This window comes from Corvus brachyrhynchos, unplaced genomic scaffold (assembly GCF_000691975.1).
Source record: "Corvus brachyrhynchos isolate BGI_N302 unplaced genomic scaffold, ASM69197v1 scaffold93, whole genome shotgun sequence".
In the NCBI taxonomy this organism is placed as follows: domain Eukaryota; kingdom Metazoa; phylum Chordata; class Aves; order Passeriformes; family Corvidae; genus Corvus; species Corvus brachyrhynchos.
The window spans coordinates 255700-273878 of record NW_008237273.1 but is presented as its reverse complement, the minus strand read 5'-3'; the positions used below and the strand labels follow the sequence as shown (position 1 = coordinate 273878).

The 18179-nt window shown below is 39.4% G+C and overlaps 1 protein-coding gene across 1 annotated transcript in view; it reads right to left on the bottom strand.

Annotated features, from left to right (window-relative positions):
- Positions 1–18179, bottom strand: part of SH3GL2 (SH3 domain containing GRB2 like 2, endophilin A1) — a 94146-nt gene that overhangs the window by 14022 nt on the left and 61945 nt on the right. The window contains exons 2-3 of the mRNA XM_008630849.2: positions 4321–4389; positions 2059–2131 (exon numbers count right to left, since the gene is read on the bottom strand). Of these exons, the coding sequence (XP_008629071.2) occupies positions 2059–2131; positions 4321–4389 (142 nt within the window). The remainder of the gene's footprint in view (positions 1–2058; positions 2132–4320; positions 4390–18179) is intronic.

Genomic DNA, 18179 nt, shown 5'->3' with positions numbered 1-18179 from the left:
GGGAGCCATTTTGCAACTGACATAAAACAATCTAAGATCAGATGAATACTGAAAAGATTTAGTCCTCCTTTCCTCTTACTTGTAGAATGAGTAACATGATCTCATTATATAGGCATGAAAGTAAATCTTCCTCCTGCCTATTATGATTTTTAATTTTTGATTCTACTTGCACGTGCCACAAGCAGATGAAGGGATATGTAGCTAGACTATGGAAACTGTTCTTTCAGGCAGCATTCCAAATTTGCACCTGCCTGAAATCACACCCTTAGCTACTTGCAGAAATTTTGCTCTCTGCTTTTGCTGTGAGCCTGTTTCATGATTCACAGCAATCATAACCACTCAGCTGTGTCAGGAAGGCAGTCAGAGAAGAACTGAACTCAGTCTACACAGTGTTGCTTAACAGCGGTTTGACAGCAGTTAACAATTTTATCACTATCCCCATAATGTTTGCCAATCCTGTTGCTTTTCCTGCAGAGTATTTTCTTATGATGAGCAATGAAGCTGTAGACTCAAATCATACAGAGACTTTCATCTGCTGACATAGAAACTGTTCTAGTCATCATTATTTTCTCTCTAGCTGTTCTTGAACTTGTAAATACTACTTCTCCTTTTTAGTTTTTTCAAGCATCATCAAAATTATCTTCTCTTCTGTGGTCTAACATAAAAATATCTCTAATTAATCTGTAGCAGCAACAGTCCTTCAGCATACCACACTGGAGCTGAAATATTTCACAGCAGTTCAAATTTATTTTAGCTATTAAGAATAAAATTTCTCAGTGCGAATGAGTGAATTTTCTTTGTAGTTCCATGAAACTCTAAGATACTTATGGTAGACAGAGGGCCTGATTTTATCTTCAGGGAAGTGGTCACAGCACCAGCCTGACAGAGTTCAAGAAGTGTTTGTACAACACTCTCAGGCACATGGTGTGTCTCTTGAGGATGGTGCTGCACAGGGCCAGGAGTCAATAATCCTTGAGGGTCTCTTCCAATTCCGCATATTCTGTGATTTTGTGATTTATCACCAGCTAACTCCATTGACCTTATTAGTGATGCTGGCACTGACTTACGCTAGTATCAAAACACTTATGTTCCTAGATCACTACAGAAGTCTCCGTATTATTCAATGTAATGGTTTACTTGTTCATTACAGGTCCAGATCACCCCTCCTTGCAAGAAACCTTTGGCAAAAGAGGAACATGTAATTCTCCATGACCCCAATTGAACATGTTGTTCCATCTCCCCATGGAAAAGACTCATTGGTTTCTATTTTGAGGGTTCAGTTTAGACATGTCTGATAACACTTGGTTTTCTGTCCTTTTCTCCGGTATGACATCAAAAGCTCTTTTGCACCATCCCTTTTCTGTAATAAGGATGGGAAATTGCCAGAGGTCCAGAGGAAAAGGAGAAGAGGTATCTCTTCTTGTGCCATGAAGGAAATTGCTTTGGAACTTTGCCTTTTTTACCATGGTCTGCAAGGACTGCCTGGTCCTTTTCCTTCACATGGCGAATGACTGGGAAGGTAAAAGAAAGAGCTGTCTTCTGCAGACACTCCTACTGTGCCTCTCCTGGTCCCCACGTGTGGGCTGACTGCAGGGCCTCAGCTGCCCCATGCCCAGGGTGGTGCCTGATGTCAGGGCTGCCCCAGTGGCTCCCACTCCTGGCTGGAGCTGTGGGACGGGCGCTGGCTGCAGGCACTGCCCTGCTGCCCTGGGCAGTCCACAGCTGTCGCCAGCTTCAGGGGAGGCCCCCAGGCTCACATTGCTGACACACAGGCTCCTACAAGTAAATGCACCTGGTTGGTGGGCATGTGCTGCCCACTTACCCAAAGAAAGAAGACTCAAAAGGAAAACAAGCCTTCCAAATCCAGTCTCCATTCACCATGACAGCCTAACATAGAGGCCTGTACTCATCTCTGTTGCTTACTTCACGGTAACTTCACCAATTTTGTGTCAGCCTTAATTGCACCAGTGAGGATGAGATCTGTCAGACTTTATACTGGTAAGAAAGAGTTTTTTTTAAAAAGTGCTGCAAAATTGTAAAATTGTGAAATTAGGTTACCTGGATTTGGCTGAAGATACTCTATTGTCTTTGCCATTATTTCCATAACTGCCCTGCTGGTAACATCCACTTTCTAAAAGACAGAGGGTTAAACAAAAAGAAACATGAAAGTTAGACAAAAGGAAGAAGTTTTTCTCTCATTTTGTTCTTATAAATTCTTTTAACTCTTCTTACAATTTTATTTTTATGTACTTCAGAACAGCCCTGGTACCAGAATGGTGATAACACCTGGAAAACTACTAAAGCGTGAGTCCACCATTTCAGTTTATAGCAGATCCATTCTAAAGTAAGGCCATCAATACAGAGTACCTCAGGATGTATTAGGAATTTGATACATTGTACAGCATTATTGATACATTTGATCACTGCACAGTGCTAATTCTTTATATAACCCTGGGTATAAACTTTTTGATAGAACAGTCGCTGTCAACTTTTTGGATAGCTGGCTATCTTTGATTCCCTAATAACTGCCAGAAAGGAAGTAGAAGTCACTCAAAATCAACCACTAACAATAAAATGGGCTGTTTACCTCTTCCAGAGCAAGGTCTGGTAAAATTGGGGTAAGGAAGACTAAATATCACTCAGTTTCCAGTTTCAAGAAACCTATCAGCATGAATGCACTGACCATTTCCCCCTGGCTGATTCCTATATTTAGGATTTTAAAATACTTAGAACTGAATAGCATTACTTTCTTCTACTTTCTTCTGTATTAAGAAGTCTTCCTTTCTCAGAAAGCAGTTCCTATCCACTTCCTAGACGAATGTTGCAAAGTATGCAACTATTCTCACTCTCAGAATCAGGTCTCAAAGAAAAAATGCTGCTTTGGCAGATTGGGGATCCCTGTAATGTCCTGTACTCTGTATTTATGAGGACACATTGCATTTCTCTTCAGGGTAGCTTGTGTCCTACAGAGTGAACTCCTTTACCATATTGGCAAGTTCCTATTTTAAAAAAGAACACCTGAGATAGGTTGGTTGCATCAGGCTGTCATGATGTCTTTCCTGTTTCCTGTTGTCACTGCCATCTGCCGGGTCTTGCTCTATCCTTTACACAGAGAAGCAGGAGAGGTCTGCCAGACTTGGGTGAATAAGTTGCTGAACTGCCTGGCAGGGAATGCAGAAATGGTTAGGAGGCTGCAGAGGATAGTGGGGGCGAGGGAACAGAAGGCCAGGGACATGCAGAAGGATTATGTCCATTGCCTGCAGAAAAGCAGTGGGCACAGGGCCAGGTGGGGAGTGTGGAGGCAACTGATAAGTTTACACCACTTCTTTCTCAGCTCTCAGTGCTCCTATCTCTTGAGCTGCCAACCCATGCCAAGCACGATGTGGGACTCACACCTGGCTGTTGTGATGTCCTGTTTTCCACTCTAAACTTTACACTAGTTTTCTGTATCTTTGTTAACATCTTCCAGTGGGAATGCCTATACTTGCAACCCATTCAAACAGAAGCTGAGAGGAAGGGGAGAACCCAGCTCTGTACTTTCTCTGTAAGAAGCACAAAGGATATGTCCTTTATTTTCCATCCAAGATTTTTTCCCCACCTCATTATACAAAGGTACAGATAAACAGCTTCTTCTTCTCTTAATCAGAGTTATATATCAGATACACACCTTACAAATCTCATAGCACAAGTTTTTATTACAAGATTTGACAGTACTTTTCAAAGTTGAAGCCTGAAAAAACCCTGCCCCTATTGATCCTTTCAGGTGAAATACTATCACTGCCACACACAGGTGTGGCTTTTTTTTCTTTTTTTTTCCTCTCCACTAAGATACTCAGCGCTGTCACTGCCAGCCTCACCAAGCAGCCTGTTGGGAGGGTTAGCCCCATCTACCTGAAGCATTTGGCCAGTGGAGACTGCCTAACAGGACCTCTGAACCTGTGAATGAATATCCCAGTGCCACTGTCATGCCCAGTGCCTTGATAATCCAGGAGCTGAGAATTACAAGCACCCTTGCCACTGAAATAGCCATCTTGTAAACAGACTCAGTTTTCAGAGGTCCTCTGCAAGGGTTTAAAAACAGCTAATTTGTAGCTGACTTAAGCCTCAATCTCTGAATGAAATATTTGCATTATAGAGTGCCATACATTACATATCCCTTGGTCAGAAAACAAAAAGAAATAGAAAATGGAAAACTCTGAATAAAAGCTGAGTATTTCAAAATTATCTGAGTGACTCAGGGACAAAACCTTTGAAATTCCTGTCCTAGAAAGAAAAAAATGCTTGGTAATAATGAATATATGCATCTGTATTTAGACTTACCCTTTCCATTTCTTTGAAATCATCATCTAGCTTGGTTCCTTCTGCACCTCCTACTTTTTCACTCACTTTCTGCAATTAAAATAAGAACAATAAACAGATTCAGCAACAACTGAAAAATCTAGCTACGACATTTCCTTGTAGAAATGCTAGGATTTCTTTCCTGTTAAGTCAGTACAACCATCACACTTATTCCTTCTGAAAAACTTGTTTCAAACACACTCTGAAGTTAAACACTGAGAAATAAAATATTACTGCTCAAGCCTCAGAGACCCAATCTTTGACCAAGGATAGAAACCATACCTAAGCACAGAGCAATAAGAAGCTCCCAAGGCCAGGCTCTAGCCATCCAGAACGCAAGAGGCACCCATGCCTGAGAACTCTCAGATACTGACTCAACCCGAAGTAGTAAAAATCAAAAGTTTATATATAAACTGGAAAGACAGAGAGGAAGATAGAGAGATTGATTAAAAAAACCCCTATATTCACACCATGAAAGATCTTAAGTGTTACGTAAATGATATATAAAATACCCAACTCACTTATCTAGAAAGAAAGAAAGGCAACTCTGGTAGTATGACTTTAGCGAATACTATGGGTTTTTTATAAAATATTCAGTTTGAAAACTAGTTGGAAAATTATATTGTGCTACTGTTTCATTTCCCTGATACAATGTAATACATTGAACTATGTTTCCCTTTACAGTCAGTAATATTGACAATAACAGACTTGAAAGGAAACTGCTATGCAGCAACATTCAAAATGGATTTTAGCAATTACATTGTCAGTCACAAAGTACTTTAGTGGTATAATCCTTCAACTAAGTCAGGTGCACATGATCCAGTGAATATACTAATCTTTCACTGGGATGGTGGAACTTGTCATAAGAAATTAATCAGACATATGAGTTATTAACTACTGATTTCAGTGAAGTGACTCCAGCAATAAACAAGAAGAAAGAAAAGAAAAACTGCACTTTCCCCCTCTTGGTTTTAACCACTGTGATAAGTCTTCCATAGTATTTTTTAGTATAAAGAGGAGGAATACCACCAGTCACTCACATGCAATTAGTAAAATCCAGACATCTGAATAATTTTAATTTCACTCCAGTTCACTACAACAAAACTGCAAGTGCATCATGGCCAAGCACTTACTAATGCAGGCTGTAATTATCTATGCAATAGGAAATAGCTATCAGCTCTGTTTGTTTTCTCACAAATTAGTAGCCAAAATTGTGCATTAATGAAACAACAATACTATGGAAAAACCAAGGAACTGTATTTCTCCCTTCTTTCCTGTGCAAAAGAGATATGCAAAACCGTATAGACACCCTCTTATCAATAACTTGAACACAAATGAATTTTTGTGGTCTGTATTACTAAATTGTGCCTTACAGAGATGAGTGAAGTGCCACAAAATATTCAAACACAGTACTGCTAGGAGTAGTGGACAAGGGATAGTTTCAGTGTCCTAAAAGTTTGTATTCATTTTTAGTTTCATGAATGAATCTTCTGCAAATGGATATTCTTCCACAGATAATACAGCTAAATCGACACAGGAGCTTCCTACCATAAAGATTTCAGATCTCTGAAAATAACAGTACGCTAATATGCTAGCACTTAAATATTTAAGATAAATTTTAATACTTGTAGTTCAACTCTAAGGATGCAAAGGTAATTTAACTCCCAGCCCTTTTTGGCTGTAGCTCTACATTTCATCATTTTGAAATATTTTCATAGTTGATGAGGATTTGCAAAGACATGGCTTATTATCCCCACAGATACCCTAAACATCCTAATTCACATCTATAAACGATAGCGATTGCTCCTTTCTTTCATATTCATCACTACTCTAGCTGAGGAATGTGTGACACTCTTAAAAGCACAACCCTACAGATTGCTGGAGTGGTTACTGCGAAGTCAAAAAGACAGGTCATCCGTCTCTTCTAAACTTGCTTTCAGTTTTTGGTCACCTTGTCAATATTAGGCTCACAATTACCATCAAGAGTCATTCATTTAAGGTGGCTAAAAAAACTATGTACTAAGCAGAAAATTAATTTGTAAAGCTCTGTGTCAAGTACTGTTACAAACAAGAGTGAGCCAAAGGAGAGAGGGATGAACTGTTAAGCCTTCAGCCCCTCTGGGGCTGGGAGTCTCTTCTCTCGGGGTAGTTACATCACAGGCCCTCAAGGAACTGTGTTCACCTCCATTAGCCAGACAAACCTCTGGTTTGGAGAAACACTGACAGACCTCAGGAAACAAACAGCTGAACCAAAATCCCACTTAAAAATTGAAATACCGTTTGGTTTTGATTTTTTTTTTTCCTTGAAGACAACCGTCACTCAAGCAGTCAGAGAGGAGAACTCAAGTTAAGAATTCAAATTCAAGGATAAAATGTTAAACCCTCAACTGTTCTTGCCCCTTGGGGCAGAAGGGTATGATCTGCTCGAAAGAGGGTGTCTTGGGGTGACTTGATGTTGTATTCCCTATTGCTGCACTATGCCCAGAAATTAGTATATATGCCTTTCTATGCCTTTAAACTGAGCCTGAGAGGGGAGAGAGAAAAGTGTACTTTTTCAGAGCAGTTTGTTTTCATGTTCCAAAGACACAAAGATAAAACCTGTCTGCTTCTGCAGAGTTGGAGGGGGAAAGCAGCCTGCTTGTTTTCCAGCCAGCTTTCGGCCAGTTTTTCAGCTCCTTTTCAATAAAAATTGAACTTCTGTTTTCCTGGGACTTCATTTTTTTTCCCTTTTTCTCTGCTGAACTGTTTCAACATCACAATACATCAGGAGGAATTTCCACCAAGGCCTTGGCCCTGGAGGGGGGCCCACCACCCCGTCCCAGCTCCAAGGAGGGGGAGAGAGAGAGACTATGGAAGGACTCTGAAATTTTCCCAGGTTTTTCTCTCCACAGTGAGAGATTATATTATTTAGCATTATTTTTTTTTTCCTGTGTGTTTGTTAAACAAATAGTTTTTATCTCTTTCACTTTCTTTTGAGGAAAATTCGATTTTTCCCAAACCTGGTGGGGGAGCGGTGGTTTGTGGCCTGCTTCTCTCAGAGGATATATTTCTAAGTTTGGCCAAACCAGCACAGAGGGTATCACCACCTTTTCAAGGCCATAATCAAAAGAGATCAGGTGGAACCTTTGGGCCTGAAAAAGACATTTGCAATAGGGCCCACATCTATGCCATTCTAGTAGTATTGACTAAATTTAGACATATTTTTCAGTCTGTTTATATTCATCCTCCAAATCAACTGTTAAAGCATTTCACTAAGGCTACCACTCCATCAATACCTAAGATAGTCAGATTTGATTATTATAGGTCATGAAACCATGCCAGCTTCCATCAGCTCAGGATCTGCTCTTGTGCCAAAAATTTCAGAAGCTCTCAGGAACATTGTCTGCTAACAGCTACAGCTACCCAGAAACTAAGTCTCCCTTGCTACATCATTTCAAGGTTTCAACATTTTGGTTCTCGCTTTACAACAGATTTAAAATTAATCTTTTTAAGGAAGGAGTGGGTATTCTGAAAATATTTTTATGAATCAAGAATATACAGACTTCTTCTACCCCTACAAATGTCATGTTTTACTGTTGGGATCTTCATACCTTATTTCACTGAAAAACAGTGCTATAGAGTTCCTTAGAGCAAATCCCAGTTTTATAAAGATCCTATTCCCACACGGGCAGAACATGAATTTGACATCTGCTGGTCAGCATGGTTTCATCAGGAACAAAAAAATTTGGCCTGTTTCCTACAGTTAGAGGAAAAAAACATTTTTTTTCTTTTCCCCAGCAGTTAATATTAAAAACACAGATTTTGGTAAATGTTCACAGGAGCTGGAACATAAGCCATAGTAAGAGGAATGAGGTTTGGTAGATGGATTTCATGTGAAAAACAAAACTTGTAAGCCATTTGTACCATTTTTCATATATTTGTGCAAATAACCCTTTTTTTTTTGTTGGTGTGTTGCCGTGTTATGATGCAGCATGTCAAAGGACAAAAGAATTCTTGTGCAGTCACTATGAATATCTTGAAAATTCCAGTTACCTTTTAGAGAATACACTGATGATCACTTGCTTACACAATGCCTCATACCGCAGTCCTCTAAAGATGTGACTCTGATGCTGTCATCTCTCACAACTCACAAGATATTAATACAAATCAAACGCATTAAACATCTATTCCAGAACACTGCATTGTACCAGAGTTCTGAACAATTCACAGGTCAAACAACTGTGATCAGAAACCCCTGCAGAGTATGATATGACACTACCCAAATTTGAAAATGCAGTAAGATCAGCATTAAAATACACTAGTTGCCACCTGAGTTTGCAGCTTGATGATTTTAATAACATACTAATTTGGCAGCATGTATAGATAGCAGCTTTGTTTCTATACAGGAGTAGAAAAACATCTTTTAATAGATTACCAACACAATACACTGCCTTTTCCTATGATGCAAAATGAATGCCCTGTTTGCAAGGCGGTGATACCACAGTAAGTCCAAAAAGTAACAGTCTCCTTATTGCATCCAAATACGTATCCATGCTACATACCTTCTATTCCTCAAAGGAAGGCTGTTGACAGCATAGTCCTATCAAATTGTCACACAGTGGGCAGGGTGGTAGAAGGAAAATTTTTATTAATATGAAAGCTACGGGAAGGAGTAATGAATGAAGTTACATATTCAGAATGGAGAAAAATAATGCTTTCTGTTGTTCATGCTCATTAAATTCAAGTCACCCTCTTGATTTCTCATTCCTGATTGCTCAGTATTTCTTCCACAGGTTTCTAAAGTTCTTCCATGCCATTTTTGCCATTTTGAGTTTTTTTTGTCACAATAAGGAAGCACAGTGACAGCATTATCTTAAGGTTTGTTAAGGATTTTCAGAAAGGCTCTAAAATGCTGTGATGCTTTCTGAGCTTTTCAAACACAAGGAAGATATAGCTGACTTTCAAAAGAAAGTATTTTAATGGGAAGAAGTCTGTGTATATATGGTAAAGATTTGCCAACATTGCAGGCTTTTCAGAAGAAAATATTTGAAAAGGAACATTTTTATTTAAAAAAACCTCACAGTCTCTAACCAAAACTTTTTTTTATTCTATCACTTCACACACTAGAGTAAGAAAAAAACTGCCACTTGAAGGCTAATTTTTGCGTCTGGATGATCCTGCATTGTTTGGCATTTATGGTATCAGAATTTATTACCATGGAAAACATGTGACATCTGCAATTTAGATTTATGATCATGACCCTAGCTCTCTGTAGCTTAGGAAACATCTTGTGGCAAACCACATTCTCAGCAATAACAGTCAGCAAGAGAGGAGCTTTTCTGCTTATTCAGATAAATTAGAATAGAAACTATAAGAAAAACCCACCACAAAAGCATGTGTAAATTAGCTGCATTTTAAGAGTTCTTCTTTTTCAATTGGCAACAAAATATAGAATAAAAGAAGGAGTTTTCCAGATTAATATGGAGACACCTTATCTCAGAAACATTAAGAGGCTGAAGAAAACGTCAGTGTTGATTCACAGCACCTTATCATGTACTGAAAAGGATTTTAGCTGATGTAGAGTGATCTTGCTCAATTTTTCCAGAATAACCATCTAGATGAGGCTAGTCCTCATTTACAAGCCAAATGATCCAGTATCATTAATTTTGGAAAACTTCAGAAAACTCAACAATTGTGATAATCTCACAAGAGCTAGAAGTGTGTGATAAGCCTTACATTCACACTGTTGTTATTTGTTAGTGAAAGTGAGCAAACCCCACACTTCCATTAAATACAACAGATTTCACAAGGAAAGCTTATCACACTTAATGCTGCATTTAAAATTATTTTAATTTTATTGTATTTTTCTTTTAAATATGTAAGCAATTTGTGAAAAATAGAGACTGTCAACAGAATACATGAGAATACAAAAAAGCCACTTCACTAGTAAAATGAAAATTTTACATACATTTAAGTTACAGCAAAGTCCATTTCATTAGTAAATTCCTCTTCTTCAGCTGTACAGCCACAATGGCAGGCCACCATCCCAGCTGGAGCTCAGCAGCAGAAGATCCTTGCCTTACAGAACTGCTGCTCTGTAAGGAGCACAGTGATACCACTCCTGTCACAGAAGCTGTAATGGGTCATGAAGACAGTGTGATATTTCAAGTAAAAAAACCTAGAGATCTAAGAATCTCCAGAGAACTTAATTTTTATCTCCTGTTTTCATTGAGACTTTGATCATGTCATTGAGGCTTTGCTTTCTCCTTGGCAAAAGGAAGAAATGCATTTGCAAAGCACATGGGAAAATGGTTAGCATTAATTTGCACCTGGTACTGCTTGCCATCAGCAGCATATCTAACAGAAATGTTCGTGATGTATTTTAGGTACGCATCTGCCAGACATGCCTGAGATCATCTTTTCTTTTTCCCTTCTGTCACTCAGTAGATATATTTAATCAGGGAATAATATAGTCTGTCCCCTAATGACACTGAAATCACTTTCTTCCAGCTAGAAATCTTTGTTTGCTTGCCTGTTCCACCACAACACCAAACTAGCCACAGGCTGGCTAGCTTTATTCACCCTTAAAAGTTCCCTTGACTCTGCTGTTGGATTCAGAGTGTGAACAATAAAGTCCACTATTCAAAGACCAGGAAGTAAACTGAATTTTGGAAACTCAAGCAGGGAAGGCTATGACTGGACTCTAAAAGGCTTGCCTTCTTCTCTCACAAAGCATCTTCTAAATACCCTTTATATTTATACAATAGCTTGGCCTTGCTAGTCCTCACAGCTGCTAGTAGTAGGGCCCACAGCCCTGTTTATTAGTTCCACTAACAGTCTGAAGGCAGGTCACAAAGCCAGGGAAACTGGCTATAGATGTGACATATATAAGACACAGGAACTGTCAGTGTGAAAGACAAGCCATTGCTAAAGCCTGTCAACCATGAATGAAACTCTTTGTGGGATAAGCTCTCCAGTAATGCCAGTGTGGAGCAAAAGTAAAATATCTCAGTGGAACGATTTCTCCTCAAGAAGGATACATAAAGGTCAGGATCCCAACCTCAGCATCGTTACATGGTAAGAAATATGCATTGTGAACCTGTGAACCTTGTGAACCATGTTCGTACTCTTTGCACTTAGATTCAATCCCTTTTTTTTATCTTCAGCTAGAGTTGTCAAAGGGGAGGGAAGAGGGTGGCTGGAACAATCTGTTCTTCAGTTTGATCTAGCCTTTTGCTTTGTAACTACTACCAAGGCCCATACTGCAGAATTTCTGCAACTCCAGCAATACAGGGGAAGTCATTCACATTCAGCACTAGCGCACAATATGAAAGTATGCCGCAGGCTTCTGCACTGACAAGAGTTACTGCAGAGTCTCTGCTGCTATGCTGATGCATTACACCGGAGGCTGTCCTCTGGTGAGTGAAATAAAGCTGGGTGAGGGCAGGGAAGGCACTGCTGAAGAAGCACTGGTGTAGTACTGCCCTGTGCTGCATCTCTGTAAGGGAAGTCCCTGTCTAGAGGCACCCACTGTGACAGATGAGGAAGGCATTACCCTCCGGCCGACAAAAATTGAAATAAATGTTATGCATGCCAGTCACAGAAGTGGGCTGATAGCTGAGACATGGCAATGTATCCATGATAACAGAATTAATTTCATGCATTTAAACTTATTATTGAAGTCTCTCCTGTTTACCAAACACACACTACAGGAGGCTGGCTCTCTGCAAAGTTTAAGTTCAGCCAGAAAGCTGGTCACAACTCCAGCACCTCTGAAGTTTAGAGTGGCCTTGGGAGCTGACAAAGAGAAGCTGGCAGAAGCTCAAAAGCTGACAGAGAGCTGAAGACAGTCAGAACACTGTGTGCTTTTTTTCAACACTCTCTGTCCCCAGCAGGACACCAGTACGAGAAAAAGAAGTTGGTATTAAAAAGGTGGCTGGGCTGGCTGGAAGACATGCCGATCTCTGGTTTTTTGCAGTACAGAAAAGGAGCAGAGAATCTATTCCTGTATGGTATCTCTACTTCTGATGACAACAGTACCATGATTTGATCAGTCTCTATAGTGAACCTGTGGATAATAAAATGCCCACAAGATTTACTTCTGTGCAAAGGGATCTGGATTCAGACCCACATTTCTTACAAGTTCACCACACAGCAGTAGTGGGAGCCCTGCCCTATACTGCAGTGCCACAGAGAAAGAAGACATCTGTGCAGTATTTCTGAGTGCCAAAAAAATTTGGTAGCTGCCTGTTCCTTTAATGTAAGCAGCTCATTCAGCTGTGTGGTGATAAGAAAATTCTGAGAGTGGCAAAACTAATCCAAAACCACTAAAAATTTCTGGATTTCTCAGGTTTCTTTCCTAGAAAGGTGCACAGCACCAGCTTTCTCATCTGGAATGCTACCAGTTGCCAGCTCCTGACCTATCATGCTATTATCATGAATAACTATCGGGTATGTATTTGACAGAGTGTACACCATAAAATGACTTTTTCATTCAAACTTCCATACCTCTCTCATGTCTCCAAAGCAATTTTTATGAGGCTTTCAAAGGCAGCTGCTTCCTCTAGGTAGGTAGAATTGCAGCTTTGAATTTTGTTGCTGTACTTTAAGGCAGATGAGTTGCATGTGTACAATATGACAATATATGGAGTGGAAAAAGAGACAAAGAGAATACAGCCCAGGTATCCATCCAGCTAGCATCCTAATCTGGAGCATATTTATGGATCATGATCCATCTTAGCTCAACTACACACATTAACATGTTTGCTTCATCCATGTGGCTTCTAAATTCAGCAGAAACTATGATCTCCATCCCACTGCTCCACTTGGCACATGCCTACCTTACCATGTAGCAGATGCAACCCAGGCACAGGTGACAGGAACCATCCCATGGTTTCTGAAACTATGTCACCAGACCACTTGTCCTCACCTACTCCATTTCAGCACAAAACTGTGTTTCCTGCAGCAGTGGCTTAAGATGCCAGCTGGGAGGCTGAGCTCATGCTCACTCCTCAAGAAGAATGTTTAGTCTTGGCTACTGATCCAGCTGACTTATATGTACTAGACATCAACTTTGAAAAACACTGGAGTATTTCACAGCAGTGAAAAACAGTCATAGCAGGTAAAGAGTGCTAGGGCACAATCTACAGCTTGCTAAGATCTCCACAATAAAGAGCCCAAATATTTGATCAGCATTATGCAAGCAGTGATGCAACAATATTGATTGGTAAAGCAGACTCTACTACACGTGATTTTGTTAGGCAGATCAACTGCTCATTTTTACAGAGCATTAGAGCTTTGGGGGTGTTGTAATTTTTCTCTCAATACAGGAATTAATTAAAGTCTAGCAGAAATAAATAGGGCATAATCTGGCCAAAAAAAACCCCAAAACCAACAAAAAACCCAAAAGAACAGGCAAAATAACAGCAGGAGAAATTTACAGCAACTAAATTCCATTTAGGATGTAGTTTACACCTCTACCTAATATATATTAGTCTACATGCCTTCTGCAGGGTGAGAGTCAGCCTAGTCTTTAACATCTGGAAATGTGAGAATGCAAGGAACATTCAGAAGCTGCTAGAGGATAAGAGAACAAAACATGGCTTAAATATGATTCATCAATTTAGCAGCTGTACAAACTGTGCTATTGTGAAGTTGCTCTTGCTACATTTGAAAAAGTGTTTGCTGGAAACTGTCACTGAATTAATTGTTATCTGTCTAAGAGAAGACATTAAAATAAGTTTGTGAGGAAAAACCTGTCTGTAAGCTGTTGCTAATACTGACATACGTTTTATTTCTGGTTTTCCTACTGCTACTTCATCTAAAAGGCAGTCTACACAGCACAGCGAAGTGCCAGTCCAAACTATTTTCTTATGCTGTTGGCAGTGTTGATAGCTTATTAACTACATACAGAGCAAGCCAAACCCATCCAACACTTCCAGTTTGATAGCAGCACATTTAGAAATTGTTGAAATCTGCTTAGGCTTTAACTTTTTTTACATAAGCACTATATAAATTAAACCAAATGCTTTCCCTTTAAAGTGATGTCCTGTGTCTCAACTTACCATGCAAGAGCAATATATCCCAAAGCCTGTTCTCAGGAGCTGAAGAGCACTGCAATACAACAGTAATGCTCTGTCAGCCACTGGGCATTTGTGGGGTGACCCGCTTGATGGACTGAAATGGTGGCATGCCTTTTTGTGCTTCTGAGAGGTATGCAAGAGAAAAAGAAGAGAATGGGGACTGAATGAGTTACAACTGGATGAAACATACTCAGATATAAGAAGAAAATGACTGGAGGCACCACTTAGCCTGACACTGTATTGTGTTATGAGCTCGCTACACAGAGCAGAGGCAGTGTTTCTTCTGCAGCTGCAGCAAGGTGAGCAGACGGTTTCTGTCAGAATCCCTGGCATGGAGGAAGAGAGTCCCTTCCTACTAAAATGAAGGCATAGCCACAGCCTTAGGGATTAATATTTAAATTTGAAGATGATAATTTTCCTCCTTTCAGCACTGTGTGTATCAGCTACCAATGATAAAGGTAATTTTAAAATGTAAGGAAACAAAACCTGCATGAACAAACAAGAGACCCGCCAAAAGAACCTCTGACATTCAGGCAGCTACACAAACATATTTGCATTAAGCAAAAGCAGAGCTGAGCCTGCTGCTCTCTGATAGGTACTGCTATCTAAGAGATACCAAAGAAATTAGAAAAATGACCATAAAATCCCCCTGAAAATAAATGATACAACAGGATTGATCACACTTGACTGGCTTATGACTACGGTCACATCTGATCATAATGCAACATGGATCAACACAACAAACTCTGCCTTAGTTGCAGTAATGAGTCTATGGTTCTAGCTCATATTCAAGATACTTATGCTCTAAGGAGGCTCCTGTGACAAAGGAAAATGAGAACCTTTCAGTAAGTTTTTAATTTACAAAGCAGTGTCTTACTACTAGAAGGGAGATACAGATTTCTGAGAGATAAAATGAAAAAGGCATTTTTGCTAATGTTAGCTCACAATTTGTTTGATGGAATCCTGACAAAAATGTGATTTTAAAAAAGAACAGCATAGAAAAACTCCCAAACAACAGAGGACACAGGTCCTCGGTCAAAGGGCCTGCAGCCAGCTCAAAACTTGTAAAATTTACACCTTTGAATACCTCAAGATAATTGCAGTCTTCTACAATCAGTCTTTCAGTCTTACATAGCAGTCAAACCTCTGAGCCATTGTGGATCTATTTATATACATACTGAAGTTTCACAGAAAAGAAGAATGTTCCTCTTCATGTACAAATTCAGTTGCTTTCTTCTGCCTTTTCCCTGTAACTTTAACAGTATATGAGAATAAACTATGGCAGTTTATGAAGTCTTCAAGACCTGGTTGTGCCGGCTCATTAAAAATGAGGACTTTGAATTTTAAAAAGTGATCTGGAAGATGCAAATGTGGAAATGCTTACTTACACTTCTTAACTTTTACAAAAATATGAGAACTGACAACAGATTCTTTCCTGAATTGCCTTCTGACAGTTAATCCATTTTTATGTCCACTCCCTGTCCTCAGTGTTTGGAACTCCATAATTCATAGTAAAAGTGTTTTTAAACTCCCTAATGAAAGTGTTCTTAAACTCCATAAGCCCATGCAGGAAACAAAACAGGCAAAGTAGATTCCAATGTGCACATGTACATGCACGCATAAATAGATTGCTTTCAGAGTTGAGATAAAATATGTCTGAAAAATACTGATGTCTTCATAAAAAATAAAGGTAAGATTTTATAAATGCTGCCATTTCATCCTTCCTAAACCATACCAGAGGCACGTTCATCTGAAAAATGGGCAATCACCTCTTAGACAGCGCACTCTGAATAAGACCATACCTACATAAAGGGGGCAATATTCACAACTAAGAGTACAGAAATGTAGACGTGGATATATACTACTTGGTGCTAAAACCCCACCTGATTCTTTCCGCATGTTAATGCAGAGGAAGAGGTATCCTAAGCATCTTTCTTTGTAGAAAGACTGCTGCATATTCATGTCAATTTAAGTTACACAGCAATAGTTTAAACCTGTCTCATCCCATTTAGAAAGACCACATCTGTCTTTAACAGACTTGTAAAGGCAGTCCTTATAGCCCATGCCCATGGACTCTGCCTCCACATCTACAGCCATCTCCCTGACACCTATTTTCTCCATTTTGTAGTATACAGCTGACATAAGACACATCATACAGTCCTTGACATATGCATGGAGACTTTACAGCTTCTGTAAAAGACACCGAAGTTACCATCTGCTACCTGCAAAAGAGTACTGCCTGGCAGAAGAAGAGAGGGCATGTGAAAAAAGCAAGGAAACCAGATCATAAAGAAGACAGGCCCTTCAGTTGGTGTAGCACACGTGAATCAGCTTCCATTTCATGACACAAGTAATTCTTGCAGATGCTCTATGCTGCCCTATCAGTGGAAGATTCATTTCTTCTTCTTCTTTCATCTGTTTTCTTAAAAACACGTACACTGTGTTGCCAGGCATTGATCTGCTTTGTTCCAGGTTCTATCCCAGAGGTACTACATTTCATCAAAAGGTATCTTTGTACTTTCCAGAATGAGATAAAGGGACATGCAAAATAAAGCTCTGAAATGCATAGGATTCCTCTTCCATTTGAAATAACCTAATGAGAAATGTTTTAGAAGACAGTCACCTTACACTAGAGGCGAAAGTAGAACTTTCTGTTCCCTCCATCCTCCCCATGTTTTCCATACTGGCAAGTATTAAAATAAGTCTTGAATTTTAGGATGAAAACACGTTGCAGTCTGCATGGGATATTAAAGCATGTATGATCCTTTATGTTCATCTGCTAATTAAATTTAGTACAACATTTATGTACAATATTAAATTTACCACAACTTTCAATATGAAACTTATTCTGTGGTGATGTAAAAGCAAAAATTAACAAAAATGCAGACCAGATGAGGTTTAAAATGTCAAAATTTAAACATAACAACCACAAATGAAAATACAGCAGTAGCCTCTTAATGAATGAGATTAATTAGCCTAATTATCCATGTGTTCAGAGCTACTGTCCATTTTGCAGTCAATTAACATGTTCATTTCACCCAGACAGTTTTACCTTGGGGACGTGAGAGGAAGAATAAGTTGGACTCTGTATTCTTACAAAGTCTCCAGACCTATAGTTGGTTGTAAAAGAAACACAGAAATACTTCACTGGTTTACTCTGCCTTGGAAGCTGCTTAGCAGTGTACACAATCTGAGGTAAAAAGTAATTCCTGGGAAGCCCTAAATCTTTTACACTGTTGTTTCTTGCTTTAAAATACTCTATTCAAATTAATTTCTGAAAGAAACACACAAGCAAAAATCATACACAGAGGTGGTCAGCTTTAAACATATAAATATGCTTTGTTGGTCTTGAACTGCCTTAATGCACCTTCCATGTAGAGAAAATCCTAGACTAGCCTGCACAAAGCATTCAGTGACAGGCAGAAGCCCCTTGCATCTTCTACAGTACCATCTGAAGGCTGTTGAGTCTATGAGGAGAACAGATTTTTCACTGTTATCTGCTTGTGATGGTGTCACACGTACACATAATTTAAAAAATATTTTAAACCCATTTATCCTCATAGTCTTCAGAAACCCAGTAAACAAGGAAGCCCTGTATTACAGCTGAAACTGTACCCCTACAGACATCTTAAGACATCACTTCTTCTCATATGTGAGTGGGTCTGTTATGCCACTGGCTTTGAAATGTTTTTACAGTGAGGTATTTCACTGAATGAGCATGACTTAAGCCAAGTCCTGTAATCTCCTGCGACCAGATTTCAGCACATACACATTCTTCCC